Raw genomic sequence first — 16,577 nt, 5'->3', positions numbered from 1 at the left:
CACCTTCTGTAAATGTTTTAAACAAATGTAATTTTTTTTAGGTTTATTTTATCCTTCAAAGAAACCTCCCCCTCTCCATACCCAAGACATCATTTCAGTGTGTATATTTCACCTTTCAGATTGGGAACGTCAGCATTTTCAGAATATACTTTTGTCACTTGAGCAAAGAGAATAATTGATAAAAGTAGCATGCAGCTACCTTCCTTGAGTGCCAGGCATATCAGGAGAGACTGCTTACCTCTAGCTACTGCATTTCATAGCTACTTAAATGGTAAGACTCAGAAAATTTCTGGGTTTAGGATTTATTCTAATGATTATAGAGCCTCACTTACTCATTGTTTCCATTTGCTGTTGCTTTGGTCTCAATCTTATTCCTTCTCTTGCCTTTATTTTTCCAATAGACAAGAGTCACCATCTCTGTCTTGCTCTACCCATTCTCCTGAATTGCATGACCTACTCCAACAATCCTGTTGCAGTCACCAGTTCTTTTGTCTCCCACCTGAGATGGAAAGAAAATATTTCTAAAGATAAGCTAGGACTGTAAACTCTTAACCAAATTGCCTTCATTCCCTAAAGCCAAGAGACACCCTGTCTTTATTTCAGATAGGCACACCTCTTTGTTAACCTCCTTATTGCATTGTGACAGATGACCAGACAGAGCGATGCTGCTGATCAGTTCTGAAGGCTGGCGGAACAGTAGATTGCAGAGTTTGGGGATCAGCAATTGCAGGAAAAAAAAATTGTATGAGTTTTAGATGGTACATGCCTAATACAAATGAGAGCTTAGTTTTTTAGCTATTGAAGTTTATCAGACTTTTGCTGAGATTTGTCAACTAAACATTTCAGAAAACTTTAAAAATTGCTCAGTTTTGGCACATTTTCAGAAGGGTGAAAGATTCATGAGTAACAGATGGGCAATTTCCTATTTCCTCCCCTTAGAAGTGACAAGTCTGAATTTCAAAGTTGCACAGCGTTGTAATTATGTAGTTGTAAGGTTTCTGTCCAAGATAAGCACAAATGTATTCTCTTTGTACTGGTTCTGCAAAACGGTTGGTTTTTTTTTTTAAAAAAAGAAACAGTATTCACAAAAAGTGCAAATGCAGCACAGAAATGTAGCCTAAATGGTGTCGTTGTGGCAAAGTCACAAACCATGCAAAAACACAGCCCAAATAAAATTAGGGCATTTCCTGTCATACTGCAGGTATGAACTAGACCGAAAGAGAGGAAACATTGAGGACAGCAGTTATACAAGTGGCCCTGAAAGAGGACAGTGTGACAAAGCTTGTTCATTTCTGCTGTGTTCAGGGAAATGGGACTTCTGAACATGTCCTGTAAAGACCATTGTACCAGAGAAGAAAAAAATCCAGTCTTGCTACCAGTTTCCTCTTAATGTGTTTTGTACTTTGATGTTCCCTAACTAATTGCTAATTATAATGATTTACTTATTCTGAATGCAGTATGCATATGTGTATGTCATTTGGATTCATAATGAAATTTCAGTATATTTCTGGGAATACCCAGTGATGTTAGAATCTGGATTTGAAAAGGAAGGTTTAAATACGATTAAAACTTTAAATAAAATATTATCCAACAATGCACTGAATAAACTGATATTCACAATTTTCTCTAAGTAATTTCTTCATTACAAAATCTCACAAAAGTTAAATAATTTTTAAGCATAGAGCATTTTCATTTTGCATCCCCATTCATTGCATATTTATACCCACTTAAAAGAAATCAAACAGTTCTTCTACATTGTTCTACTGATCTGTAGCAAGCACAGCCAAAACGATAGTGAGATGAGAATAATAGAGTGCCTAGCAGACTTCTGTTCTCTCCCTTAGACACATTGAGAAAAGGTTATAGCTGAATGAAAATATTTCAGCCTCCTGGACCATTTAGCAGTGTACATCTTCTTTATTACAGTATTTTTATACCTACAGAGTAATGTTAAAGGTATTTCTAAACCAACATTTTAGGATGTTCACAGTTTTACATTCTATTTCCAGAGTTAGCAGGGCTTAACCCATAGCTAGGAGAGTGTTTTCATTGTTTCATTGTGCATTGTTAGAGTGAAGTAAATGCAAAAACCCGTGAGGCAAGACTCCTTCGTTCTAGTAATTATGAGGGTAATGAAGCTAGCCAGAATTATTTCCATTTTATTAATAGCTGTGTTTAAGCCTCATGGAAGTGCCTGTCAAGAGGAAGTATCTATTTTAAAACTAAGTGGTGGAAATTAGTGTGTTATACTAAATGTTTATCCATAAATCAATGAAGTCTTCACAAATCCAGAAAGAAAAATTGTCTATTTGCCTATCACTTCTGTGAGATTTTCCATAGTCATTGGATCTAGGCCACAGGTAATAACAGATACCTTAATTTTAAACAAAGGGAGATCTTATTTGACTCTTAATGTTACCTTTGAGGAATAGTTCACTACCAGGTGACAGTTATATGTTCAAAAACCTTAGCATATGTACTTCTGAATAATGTATTCTTATCAAAGCAAGAACTCCCATCCAGTATATTTGGTATAAGGTCTCTTAGATTGAGTGATTTGCAGTGTATTTAGGAAAGCGGGGGGGGTTAGGATTAGATTATCCAGATTATTGTCACAATTCCAAATGGCTTTTAGATTTTTCTTCAAGAGTGGCATATGTTTACATAGCACTGCTTGAAACTGGCTTATCATTTGAAACTTCCATAGCAGGGATAGGGAAATAATTCTATCCCTGAAGATAGAAATCAGAAAAATGGAATGTGTGTGTTCTAATATTTTTTTCTTACTATAACCTTTAAAGATAAAAAGAATTTTTACCATTGTGATTGCCTTAGAGTTTGGGACTGTAATTCTATCCACATCAACTTCACTGCCTGCCTGGTAATTCCTCCTCTTTGTTTTATTTTATCATGACTGACAATGAGTAATCCCCCAGAGTAAAGATTATTTGCAGATGTCATAATCACCACTGACTTAATACTTGAGCAAAACAATTTCCACAAGGTTCAGCAGCTACACCTCTGTTGTTCTCAGCAGCCCCAGGCTGCTTAAATGAGCCACTGAGATTGTGGATAGCCAGCTACAGTTTAGAATGGCTTCAGCCAAATAGTCTTTTGCAGCTCCTAGGCAAGGAGAAAAGGTACAAGACAGATGCAAAGCCACCTTTCAATCCATGCGCCATCCTGACGGAGTCCCATACTGTGTCAGACTGCGCAGTCCATCTCTAAACACATCTTGTTCAAGATTTGGGCAATTGCTCTTCAGTCAGCATTTACCAGACATATAACTGCAATTTTTTTATTTCTTTTTTTTTTCCACTTTGAAGTAGGTCCAGCGCTATTCCTCTCTCAGCTTCTCAGAAATTCTCTCTTTCAATAGATTTTTCTTGTAAGTGAACTGAATGGACTATACTTCCCCAACACAGTGCATTTTTACAGCAGATTACTATTAGTACGTGTGTTGGGACTTGTTGAATTGCACCTTCTTTGAAGAGAACTGCCCAGTCATTTTGGTTTTATGTTCTGTGTCTAACATTAAAGGTATAGCAGTGACTTTAGAGAACTTCAGGCTACAGAGTGACAAGGTAACAAGCAATAGGTAAGGCTGCAATTTTTTAATTTCTACCATGGCTTGAATTTTTCTTTTTCTAAGCTGTAAGAAATAGAATGTTAGCATATTATCAGAAAGGTAAATGAGGAAAACTTCAGGCCTTTTTGCTCTTACGGGAATATTTTGCTCTTACAGGAATATTACTGCTATTCTCTATGCAAGGCTGACCAGCTTTTCTAGCAAGTGAAGTGCCTTTCCCTAAGGTGAAATTTCATTCTATTCATTTGCTATGTTTGGATCAGGAACAGAGACCCACAGTTCAGATATCCCTAAATCCCCATCCTCAGCTCCAGTATATCAAGAAAACAATACATGTAACATGTTTTGTTTCTGACATTATTACTGCCAACACTAGAGCATACAATTCACATCTGGTTTTATTTTAGACTTTCTCACGATAACAGCTGCATTTCTTGTCTTCACTCGGAAACATTTTTTAAAATGAAATTGCCATGGCAACAGCTGCAACCATTTATTATAAAGCAATAGAAGTGGAACTAACATTTGAGAGAGAAGCTCTGTTACCAGTATAGTATTTCGTTCAAACAATGCCAGAGTCATTTTTCAGTAGCTCTATTTTTTAAATAAACTCTACAGAAAATATTTTCTATAATAAAATGTAGGTGGGATTGAACAGCTCTGGAGATTTAAAAGATTTTCTTCTTTAGGTTACTGGCTCATGTCAAATCCAGATTAGCAAGAGGCAAAAATTATCATCTGTTTAGTGGGCAAAAAAGAATTGAGAGGGGTATCCAAGCTACCTATGCTCTCAGCTGAAGCACAGAAACAGCAAACTGGGTACACTGGGTGTGCCTTCACGGGGTGGGGGGAGGTGGAGGGGAAGATGTGACCCATTCTTGAAACGTGTTAATGTCTAATGCAAAGGAAAGATTCATAGGCAGTTTACAATGTTAACACAGAAGAGTTCAAAATGAACTATCCTTCCCTTAAGATTTTGCTTCATGTCACTTGCAACATCCTATGTTACCTGAGATTTTAGGGTATTATTTTCCCTATCAAAATGTGGCTAGAGCTTTTGCACTGACCTCAAGGTCATGTTGTGCCAAGTCAGAATTGAGGCAGGCTCATCCAGCTTATGGCCCAGGTACATTAGAAATCACATGGACTGTTTTGTTTGCATCTGTTTCCAATATTTCTCAAAGCATCCAATTTATCTTTTTTTTTAACTCCACAAGAATATGGGTATCAGATTGACAAACTGCACTCCAGATGGAAAATGTGCATGAAACATAAAATTATTTTCCTATTTAAACCCTTTCTGACTATGGTAAATATGTTTTGCAAGGACAGACTGTACGGGGATGGTATACCATATTGTGGGGACATAACAAGGATCATGTGTCTCCCTATTTGTTGCACATTGGAGAGTCTTAGGCAAGAGTGAAGGAGAACACTGAAATAGAAAAAAAAAATGGATAGGCTTTCAGACTCCTTTCACTCTTAATTCTTATGTGATTTAATGTAGTTTATCTTCACCAATTGCATTCAGCATCAGGGCCCTCAGTGTACTCTGTTCACAGTTTCCTAAAGATGCTGGAGTTGTGTGAAGGGAGACTGGGGGATCCTTTCTCAATCTCTTACAGAAAACATTCAGGAAGTGAAAAAGCCTGAGGCTGTTATAGGCCAGAAATGTGGCACAACACTTCAGTATTGGCAATAGGCTATCCATCTGCTCTAGTGATCACCTGCATCCTCTAGCAGCAGACTTAGCTCTGTATAGGTTTTATTTTAAACGCAAAGAGTAGCTTACCGGTTTCTTAACAGACAAAGAGTATCCGTATTTCAATGACTACTTACTAAACTCTAGATTTATTCCAAAGATTATCTTATAGTCCAGCTTCATTAAATTACTTTTATGTCATGGTCAATTTATGTCAGGGAGGTAAAATAGAGGAAAAACAGAAGAAAAACAGAACCTACTTCTGTTGTGCCTGAGAAAAAGTTATGAAAGCATGTGGTTCGTACCTTATCTTTTTAAGGAACTGAGATCTGATAGAAATCACAAAGATACAGTTTCCTTTCATTTTCTTCTGTTCCTTCTCTTAATGCTTTGAATTCTTTGTATCATATTACCAGTAGCATGGTCCCAGTTCTGTCCTTCCTCTTGACACCCCTGTTACACTTGACACAGTTATGTGGAACAGTTGAGGTTTGGCTGACCAGTGGCAAGAATGGGGTTCTTTGCTGTATTGCTGACAGAGAGGAGAGAAGGAGAGTAGAACAGGCTACTTGTTTTCCTAAATACAGGGAGGACTGGGCACTTAGAGATTCCTCATGTTGTCTTTGGGAGTGAATTTGGAATGCTGTCTGTGAACACAAATCAGATGCACAACCCTTGAAAGCATCAGTCACAGGATCTTCATATGCAGAGGCCACAGAAAAAAAAGAAAGCTCTGAATATTAAGTGAAAACCTGCTGTATACGTTCTTCCATTGATCAGTAATCTTATATTGCCCCTCCATGCCTTCATTCAGATTCATTCAAGGGGATTTCAGAGAAGACTGTAGTGTACTGTAGTACTGTTAAACCATCTAACTCTCAGGAAGAAGTTGATTTAAACCCCAGAGGAGGGTGATGTGAGTAGGACTATGTGTTTGTGAAGGACAAGGACTAGCTATTATTACAAAGGGAAGGCTGCTATTCATCCCTTGGTATTTCACACCTCAGACAGGTGTAGCGAGTTCTGCTACAATGTTATGAGTCAAACCCTAATGAAGATAATGCTGTCTGGAATAAAATATACATAATTTTCTGTTATTTCAGTCTTGAGCTTCTCCTGAGCAAAATCACGGGCTTTGTGATTCTAAGAAAATTACAATTCAATAAAGGTTTAGTGCAAACTGTTTCTGCTTAATCTCTATGAGTTGCCCATAATAGCAAGGGATTTTTCATAAATAACCAAGGTCTTTGAGAAGTTCTCTAAAGTGTTTGGGTCATATTCTACTTATTTTTAACACCAGTGTAAATCTGGAACAACTGCCTTGAATCATTGGAGTTACTTCAGATACTCATCATTGTAATGGTAGTTTGACGCAGTGTCTTATCTAGAGCGCTCAAGCAGAATGACAGTAAATCATAGCCATTTAGTGGCAATCGGCTGCAGTGTTTTAACGTGTATCACTCAGTGCAGTCAACCATCAGGCTACATCGTTCTATCAACAGGGAGGTAGAATTCAATTGACATAGACAAACGTCACGTTTATTTGCAACAGTGTGGTCACTGTAAAAGACAAGGGTGGTTGAAAGGCTTCATTACCTCATCGTAGAATTATCCCCACAATTTTAGTATGGAAGGGGAGTTTAATTAAGGCCACCCATCTTTCCAGTAATCACCTTCCCTACCTCTTACGGACACACCAGTCAGCTACTTGCTAGTGTGCTCTGATGTTTTATTCTTTGCAGTCCATGTAGACTGTAGAGTATATCATGTCTCATAGTATCATATTTTGCCACTTTTGTACAAATAAACCTGAGCTGTGGATGGAATTAAGCCTCCAAGAGCACATTAAACTCTTTTGCCTACACTCATAGAACACTTGCAATTACACATCAATCCAATTTTTGACTTTTTGAAGACATATATAATTTTCACTGAAAATCCCTATTACAGGGTCTCATCACCCTGAATCGGTGGTAAGGTCACATAAATGGAAGATTGTGTAGATGTTTTTGATAAATATTTATCAGCTCTTAGTAACTTTGGAGACTTGTGGCTCACAGACAAGAAATTAAAGGATAATACAAAAGTAAAGAATGCTATAATGGAGAAGAATAAGCCCCCAACATAAGGACGTGGACCTGTGGGAGCACATCTAATGGAGAGCCATGAAGACGATCAGAGGGCTGGAGTACCTCTCCTTTGAAGACAAGCTGAGAGAGTTGGCCTTGTTCAGCCTGGAAAAGACAAGGCTCTGGAGATACTTTAGAGCAGCCTTCCAGTACCTAAAGGAGCCTTCAAGAAAGCTGGAGAGGGACTTTTTACACAGGCACATAGTGTCAGGACAATGGAAAATGGCTTTAAACTAGAAGAGGACAGATTTAGATTAGACAGTAGGAAAAAAAAAGGTGAGGGTGTTCAGGCACTGGCACAGGTTACCCGGAGAAGCTGTGGCTGCCTCATCCCTGAAAGTGTTTGAGGCCAGGCTGGATGGGGCTTTGAGCAACCTGGTGAGAGCTGTGAGTTAATGATAACTCTCGACAAGAGTACCAGAAGGAGGAAAGCAAAATATAGTTCAGGCTCATAAACAAATGTTACTAATAGCGTTATCAGCACATCTAATTCCCTTAATGGCAAATATATGTTTAAATTTTTAGGATTTCTTTTTGGGTTTTTTCCATTTTCTTTTTGTTCAGGAAACAGTTTTAACTGAAAAGTTTCTTAAGGATTATTGCATTTCTTAAGTGCCTGAAGATGCCTTTACAAAGTATGAGGTACTATTATTCACTGAATATGCTCTGCCTGGGTTGTTTAACTAGCATGCAGCAGATTTGATTCATATAAGAATAGAATAACATATAGGATTTGATAACATGTAGGAATGCTGGAGAGCTTCTTCCTCATTCATTGTTTGTTGTTAACTCAGAGAGTTGGTGGTTTGACAAATCACTGGTTTGTAACCTTTACAGTCATGTTTTCTTTGCAGAAAAATATGTATCTTTTACAGTATCATTCTAATTTATAAGTTCTATTTTGAGTAGGCATAAGAGTAGGCATATCTCTCTCATAAGAGATATGCAAGGCAGAGGAGAAGTTGAGCTCTTCATATTTATACAATAATAATTACTTCTATAGATATGTGATCCTTCATAGTTGATTCTGTGTTTCTAATTCTTTGCACTATAAGCATCTATGCAGTTGATGAAGCACAAAGAGCTCCCTAACTGGGAGGGCAGATTTCAAGCTGCTCTAGATACACAGACCATTTCTTTTCAAGCAACATTTGAAAAGACTGGAAACAATGAGTTGGATTACAGTTCTGGTATCCAGATGAGACAGGATCATAGTTGCAGGCACAGAAATCTGTAAATTACATGCCTTTTGGTGTGATCAGCTCCTAAGTAAGGGCAGTCAGATGCTGGTAATAGCATAACACAGAATGTAGCACATACTGTCACAGATGACCCACTATCAGCTGTTTTCTGCTGCTGTGCTTCATTCTTTTTCAAAGATATGGGTCAAGCTTTTTGGAAAAGAGTTGTCAACGGAAAACAACTGTGATATTTTCAAAGAGCTTTATGAAAACTAGTTATTTAGAAGCAATAGAAATGATTTAAGAATGAAACATTCCTGTACCAAGCCTCGGATAAATTAGAGTCTATTTTACTATTAAAGCCTTAGTTTTCTTTTACAAAGAATTTTAAGTCCAAGTTGCTGTTCATCAGGATTTCTTACCTCTCCCCAGAATGAAGTAATGAAAAGACAAAAAGTTAAGATACTTGTACACATACATTAAGACAGGACATACCATTTTTCAGATGCGCAGGGCTAGAGAAGCTCCACACAAGATCGGGTATGACTTCAGGATTGAAACTGTTCATCTCACTGGCCCATTAGGCCATTACTCATTGTCAAGACTATCATCTCACATCTCCTTTCTACATGTCTGTAATGACTACAGGTCTGAGTTGTAATCAGGGTCAGAGGCAGGAGTGTTCCCAGCACCGATGTCAAGAGGGGCTCAAGGAGGTTTCTCCTAGGCACTAGGATATTGGGTTCAACCCCATTGAGGTGGGTGAGATACCAGATAATTTAAAGGCAAAGGTGTTAGAATTTGCAGGGCAAGAATGATATCACCATGATAAAGAGATGTTTTCCAAGGCTTCCTAAGAGTAACGGCTAGGGAGGGAGAGAAGAAGGAGGGAGAATGACAGATTTTTTGCAGTCTCCGATGTTTGAGGGTAGATGAGAAGTAAGATCTGCATTATGGAAAGTAGCTGGAACATCACAAACTACTCATTATTTTCTCTGACAGTACTGCAAACTGCTGCTGTGTGTCAGCTCGGGTCTGATCACAGAACAAAACTGAAATGGTTACTGGTATGGAAATTATTTATCATTTGCAGCCAAAAATGACTCCTGGTGAGCTAAAATGATTTCTGACTGCCCATGTTAATGGACAGTGTCACTCAAATTCTGCATCTGCTTCGTAATACCGCTGAGAAATGTATTAAGCTATCCAGTTACATCAGGTATGAGAATGCTTTGCGTCACCTAAAAAGGAGCCTAATTCTGAGTGTAGATCTAGCCTATGATATTTTATGTTAAGTGAAAATCTAGCAGAGAGCCTGATTTCCATTTTTTATTTTCATGCAGATGGTGTTTTTCCTCATAAATGGGAAAACTTATGTTTTCCATAAAGTCTGTGACAGCTTTACCTTTCCAGGTTGGCTAGTGCTTTGTCATCTGCCATCAGCTATCCACTTTGGAACTGAGGACAATCCATCCTGAGAAAAGTTTTCATGAACAGTAAAAGTCTTATATATGACAACAGTAAGCTTTAGTTTTGTTCAAAGTAATAAAAATAAAATGTCCTCTAATAGTTTATAAAGTCTGGAAAAGACTAGACAGTCACAAAAGTTAGAACAGAAAAGAGAGGAAGCAAAGAAAAAAGAATAGTGTAATCCCAGCTAAAAGATAGTTTCTAAAATAATACTGGACCTTTTTCTAGAATTAAAACTAATAGCACTGCTAGCAGTGAGCTGAAACTAGGCTGAGTGGAATAAAAACCATAATGTGATGTATTGCCAAGGAGAATAAAGTTTTAGATATCTAGAAAAACGAAGGTTCAGATGCTAGCTACTTGAGCAGTAACGCTGCCACTAGTAACTTTTTTGTTTTGCAGTTCTTATACACATATGAATAGAAAGTTTAATATGTGTATTTCTGTGAAATCCATGTTTCTGAAGCCTTAAATCTCTAAAGATTTGCAAATACTGTCAGGAATTAATTCCAGGGAGACAGATTTCTTTATGCAGAAAGATGTACAGAGAACTCATCTATGTTATTTCATTGCACCTTCTGTGCATTTGTGTTGCTTACTGATCAGTGTTTTAAACACATCTGACAGTGAGTTTGTTGTGGGAAATTTTCATCTAGAGGTTCTCTATATAATTTGCCTCAAACTACTGCTACAGCTGGCTGCTTTTACTAGTCCTGAAGTCTTCCTGCACTATCGTGTCTCTTTGCTCTCCCTTAATTGTCTGCAAACCTTCTCTACTTCATATTTGCTTTTGTTGACTTAGCGCACATCCCAAACTTCTTTTATTTGTTTTTATTTTTATAGCTCATCTACTTACACTTACTGTGTGAGAAGCTGTTTTATGAGAAAGCCTTTACCAACATATAACTTGTCAAGAGAAGGTGTAGGTGTCAGGCGCTATACTTGAACTTTCACATCTGACTTCTAGCTCAAACACTTACATTCTGGGGAAAATTGTAGTTCAGTCCTTTCGTCTTTCTTCCAACACTTTTAGGGAAATACGTAGTTAAAAAGTTGTGTGGGAACAGAAATTGTTTAGTTCAATCCACTTCTCTGAAAGCTCCAAGTTTTCTAACGTAGTGACCTGCCATTTTCTATATAACGTCAGGAAAAAGTAACCTTCTTCCCCTCTTAAAAATAACCTTGAACTTCTGAATATTTTTTCCTGGCCTGCTTTATTTTTCTTAATTAGAAGCTGATGAAATCACCGTGTAGTCCTATAATTATTCATCACCTGAGGAAGATCCCACTTCATTCAGTGAAGTTATTTTAAGGAATATGTGACCTTCTTGTAATTTCGGATATGAAATTTTTTTTTATTTGTTTTAGATTGTTTCTGATCCTTCTCTGTGCAATATTATGTGGTGCATGATAGTATGGCAAATAGGTCACTGGGCAAAAGGAAGCTCTTAGACTTGGCAAATGGAAAGAAATCTTCTTTCTAAAGATGAAAAGTTGTTTGTGCTATATTCACAGGCTGGGAAAACTTATAGGAAAAAAAAGATACAGGAAGAAACAGATTTTATGAATAAATGATATTTTCCTTAAGCATAACTGAAGATGTAAAAAGTAACCAATTAAGATGTAACTGGAAACATGACTGCATACTTTCTATTGCAATAGCACTTCTGCTTGTCATGGAGACCTTTAGTATGATATCACTATAGAAGTCCATAGAAAGAAACATTCTTCATCATGCTGAGCTTTCATCCTAAAATGATCTCAACAGATGAGAGAGGAAAGAAACGGAATCATCCGCATGGTAAAACTGACACAAGCTGTTAATCCTTCTTTCTGTTTCAAGCAAAAGCTACCAGCCTAACTTGCAATTTGTTGTATAAATACATATTGCCTAGATTTCCTTTTTATAAAAGCTAGGAAAGCACTTAACCCTGTCCACTGTTATTTGGTCAAGGAAGCACAGAAGAACTGGAAAGAAAAAGGGACCTGTTAAATAGTTTTCTAATATAGAAAGTGCAGGATAATCCCTATAAGAACCAGCAAAGGACCTAAGTAGTATCCGTAGCTCCAACCTCAAGGAGAGACAAAGGTAACCAAACTTACACATAGATAGTAGGGACTGGGGCAGGTGTTGTGAGATATGTCAGTCAAGCATTCAGTGAGGAACCAACAAAAACCTTTTATTCCTACCCCTCCACTCTATATCATAATGGGTGGCCAATAAAGCATAACTTTTTATTAGTTCTGTTCATTTATCAATCTTTGAAAATAATTTCCTACTGCATTTATATTCAGGATTTGCTTAATCCAACTCCGATACAAATTTAGGGCAATAAACCCACCTTTTTCTTATACTAGGTCAACGATTAGCCCCTAATAGTTAAAAACTAAATACCGTTTCAAATTTAGTATCAAACTCTGACATACTGCTTGTTAATGAACTGTGATAAGCCCCTTTTGTCTCAGGCACAGGTAGCAGAAATGGCAAGTCATGCAGCATGTTTCTTGAATTGCTCTCTGAGGAAAAGAAGAGTAGAGGCACTTTACTTTTAATTATGGTTCTTTCTAGTGTTAAACTCTGTAATTTTGGTTTTAGATCAAATAATTGGCTTGGCAGGAAGTACTGTTGAAATACAGCATATATATAAAAATTATCAGGTAAATTAGTATGTATTTTAGATGGTTGAAAGGGTTAAAAGTTAGTGTCAAAGAAGAAACATATTTAGAACAAGAAATTATAGCTCTAGTACAGAACAATGCAAAATGAAAAATAGAACTAAATACTCTTTGAGCTGCAGGGAAGCCTGGGTTCTGGAAAGATTTAGACCAGAAACCACAGTTAGCATAATGAGCATATGTTGTGTTATGATGCTTTTAAAAAATCATGGGGTTTGGGGGTATATTGAGTAGAAAATTTTCCCAGTGAGAATGAATCACTTCATATTTGTTCCTGAAATAGCTACATTAGGAATAGGATGCTTTCTTCTTGTTTTCTCCATACCTGAAAGATGTTGCTAAACTGGAGAGCAAACTGGAACTCTAACTGGTCTTAACAAAGTCAACTTTCCTTGCCTTAAGGTTAACTTACTTCATATGAAGTATCTTAACTTTATATTAAGTATATAATATAAAGTCAGTTAATGACTATGGCTTACATTTGACTACTAAACTTTTACTCCGTATCAAGCCGGGGGTGGTTTTTTTTGGTTTTGGGTTTTTTATTTGTTTGTTTTTTCTCTTATTACTGAGCATCCCTTCCATAGGCAGAGCCCATCAATATAATAGAATAAATTTTCCTTGATCTTACAATGTAGTCACGTTGACCTCTCTGAATTCACCACTCAATACTTGCAGCAGCACCTGTGGCACAACAGATCATTTCTGGATTTATAATTCACTAAGTAATACAGAACAGCAGCTGTATACTTATTTGGGGCAAATCAGAGAACGAAGTGGCTGCTTTGTGGTCAAGACACGCCTAAAAGTTTTAGGTCTTACAGTTCCAGCTACGCTACCAAATAGTTTCAACTTTAAATAACTGACTAAACCAAAGCCCTCCCTAAGTACACAAAATACACTCAGTAAATTAGACTGCAAAGATACAGTTTCACAGCTGATAGCATTTCCTTTGATAAAACTATTCCATCAGTTTACAGAATGTATCTATGACTTAATACAATTCTTTATTTCATATGGGGTCTTCTGCAATACATTTTGAGTAGGACAGAGACAATAAACATTTCAAGAATCATCTGAAGGCAAGAAAAGCAAAGAATTAGAACTGACCCCTGATCTGAGAGAGTCACAATTGAAAGAGGGCTGAGAATTTAGATAGAACATGTTGTTAATTAGCATTTCCTCTGGGAAACATATTTTATGTACTTATATTAATAGCACTTTCTGCTACAAATCATCTCACTACTTTTTGTAGTGGTGCTAATCAGCGTAACTGGAGATACCAGATTTTGGTGCTATGTAATTTCTGTTTGTTGTGGTTTAAGCCCAGCCAGTAGCTCAGAACCATGCAGCTGCTCTCTCACTCCCCCATTCTCCCCCCAGGACACTGTTGTAGAGGATAAATATTCACCAGTCATTTTTAGTAGTGCTCCATCATATGCCTTTAGCATCCTTGTGCCTTTTTTACAGACTGAAAGCATAAGATCTGTTTTCACATGTCTTCATCATTCCTAAATGAATTCCTAAATTAATGCAACTTTTTAGAAAATCCTCCATACAGAGCTTCATCTCCAAATCTCATCTCCAGATGGAAGACATCAGACTCCAGGGATCAGAGTCTTAATATGCAAGAGCTTAAAATATTCAAACCATTTTTAAGATTCTAAATTTTTAATGCTTAAAATACCAATCATTTTCCAGCAATCCAAGCTGCTTTCTGGAATCCAGTGCCAAGCTGACTACATTTTCTTTGACAACGAACATAAAAGACCTACAGTACTGAAAGCAACAGAACCACAAAGATCTAAAATGTTGCTCAATTAGTTTGGGAGGCTTAGAACTATTTTGTGTCTGTTAAATTTAATGTTTTGACAAGAAAAAAAAGGCATACATACTTTGTGTTACTAGTATTCTAGGCAATAGCTGACTAGAGGCAAGTAACAGCTCTGAAACTGAAAAATGGTTTAGTGCACACCCTTCCCTTTGGTAGCATCATTTCCTGTTCAGAAGTACTCTCTCTTAATGGCTGTACCCAGGACTGGGATACAGAAGGTGACCTTTGCCAACTGCAGCAGTTTCTTTCTGTGGGACAACGTTCCTTCTGCCCACAAGGTTTACTACTGGTGAGCTCTTGATAGGGTTTCAGCTCTATTTATGAAGCTCTATTTATATCAAGAAGGGAACTATTAGATCGTTTATGACAAGATTGCTGTGCAGATTTGGTACCTACTGTGATTTGTGTCACCCATTTGAGCCTCAGCCATAAAGCTGCACTTTTTATCAAGAATATTTGTGAATATATAACTGCTCTGAAGACATATGACCAATAAATAATTCAAAGTTATTTATGTTCCCTGCAATTTTCTTATACACCTACCACCTTTTCATGTTTAGTTGGCCTAGAAACAATATTTTTATGGCACTTCTAAAACAAAAATGTTTACTGACTGGCAATAGATTACTGATTTCCACTGTGATACCTTGAAAATAAACTGGTCCATCCACCCCCCTAGTCTCCATCTGCTTCGCTCTCAAATCTGCCATTATGCATTAAGAGAGACAAGAAGCCTTGAGAGATGCCTTGTTTTGCATTTTGAGTCCCTAAGATGTCCATTTTCAATTATTCATTCCAAAATCATAGCAATGTGATTGACTTAATTATTCCCTTTTCTCTCCCTCTCCCCCATCCCTTCATTTTCTTTTCAGCTCCATATCCATTTACAGTCCTAAGGAGAATCCTAACACGTTTGATGCTGCTGCTTTCTTCCAGTCAGTGGGAAATTTCCTGGGAATCTTTGCTGGATCATTTGCCATGGGATCTTCTTATGCTATTGTCACAGCTTTAATATCCTTTATGGTTTGTTTTCAGAGAGAAAATCTATAGATGCTCAAAAAAATGTGTGATGTCTAAGACTGAACATCCTTAGTTTGAGACTTAACCTTTCCTCTGGTGATTCAAGACTTCTCAAACAAATCATGAAATCATAAATTGCCAGGAAAGTTCATTTGTCAGAAGCCACAAAGAATTTTTTTTTCAACATTAGGCAAGACTCTGGTCTTTATTTTACTATTTCTAAATAATTAAATTTTTAGGGAAGTGTTTTGAAGTACTTTGAGGTTAAAACACTAGACTACAAATCCAGATTGTCAGTTTATCTAAGTTAGAAATAAAAGGCATATCTGTTGTCCTGCATTTTTACTGTAAAATACAACTGTAGAAAGAGCAGTGATTTTCATGTTTCTTGCATTGATGCAAAGGTAAATAAATGCCAGTTTGTTTACAAAACTGGAAAAAAATTACTTACTTTTCCCTTTTACCTGTGCAAAGAATATCAAATGCAACCAGTGACGTATTAATTCAAAACTCACAAAAGTACTTGAAATAGCTGACTTTTAGAATTCACCTGTTTAAAACCTCCACTGGATTTTCCTCTTTAAGATAATTTAGAAGGTGTGCAGTTTTTCCTGAACTCAACATGGATAGGTGGTGTAGGGGGGTAGCTTGCTTTCTTTCATCCTTTATCAGGTTGGGGGCAATTTTCACTTACAAAACATTTGGGATTTTATTCTTCCTTAGTAATCTTTTAGCACTTGACAAAATTTACAAAGCTGTGTGAATTTCCTATGTTGGAAACAGGTCTGTTTTTCCTCCTGTCCTGGAGTGCCTTCTTGTCAGCAGAAGCTGCTGGTCTTACAGGTAAGTATTGCATCATACCAAATAAAAGCAGTTTCATAATATGCCTCTAGTATGGGAAAATGGTACCTTTATTTTGGGCATGACATCATACATAAAGCTTCTAAAACCCAGTTACTATATGGAAGATAATTTC

At 37.0% G+C, this 16,577-nt stretch overlaps 1 protein-coding gene across 3 annotated transcripts in view; it reads left to right on the top strand.

Moving 5' to 3' along the window:
* SLC9A9 (solute carrier family 9 member A9) overlaps window positions 1-16,577 on the top strand; it is a 192,914-nt gene that overhangs the window by 62,684 nt on the left and 113,653 nt on the right. For all 3 annotated transcript variants that reach the window (XM_057412968.1, XM_057412969.1, XM_057412967.1), the window contains 2 exons: window positions 15,454-15,592; window positions 16,339-16,444. In XM_057412968.1, the coding sequence (XP_057268951.1) occupies window positions 15,454-15,592; window positions 16,339-16,444 (245 nt within the window). The remainder of the gene's footprint in view (window positions 1-15,453; window positions 15,593-16,338; window positions 16,445-16,577) is intronic.

Source organism: Pezoporus wallicus, unplaced genomic scaffold (genome assembly GCF_028554395.1).
Source record: "Pezoporus wallicus isolate ANWC-B61680 ecotype Strahan unplaced genomic scaffold, APGP_CSIRO_Pwel_v1 contig_7749, whole genome shotgun sequence".
NCBI classification, from domain to species: Eukaryota; Metazoa; Chordata; class Aves; order Psittaciformes; family Psittacidae; genus Pezoporus; species Pezoporus wallicus.
Note: the sequence above shows the minus strand (reverse complement) of the source record. Positions and strands in the feature narration are given on the sequence as shown.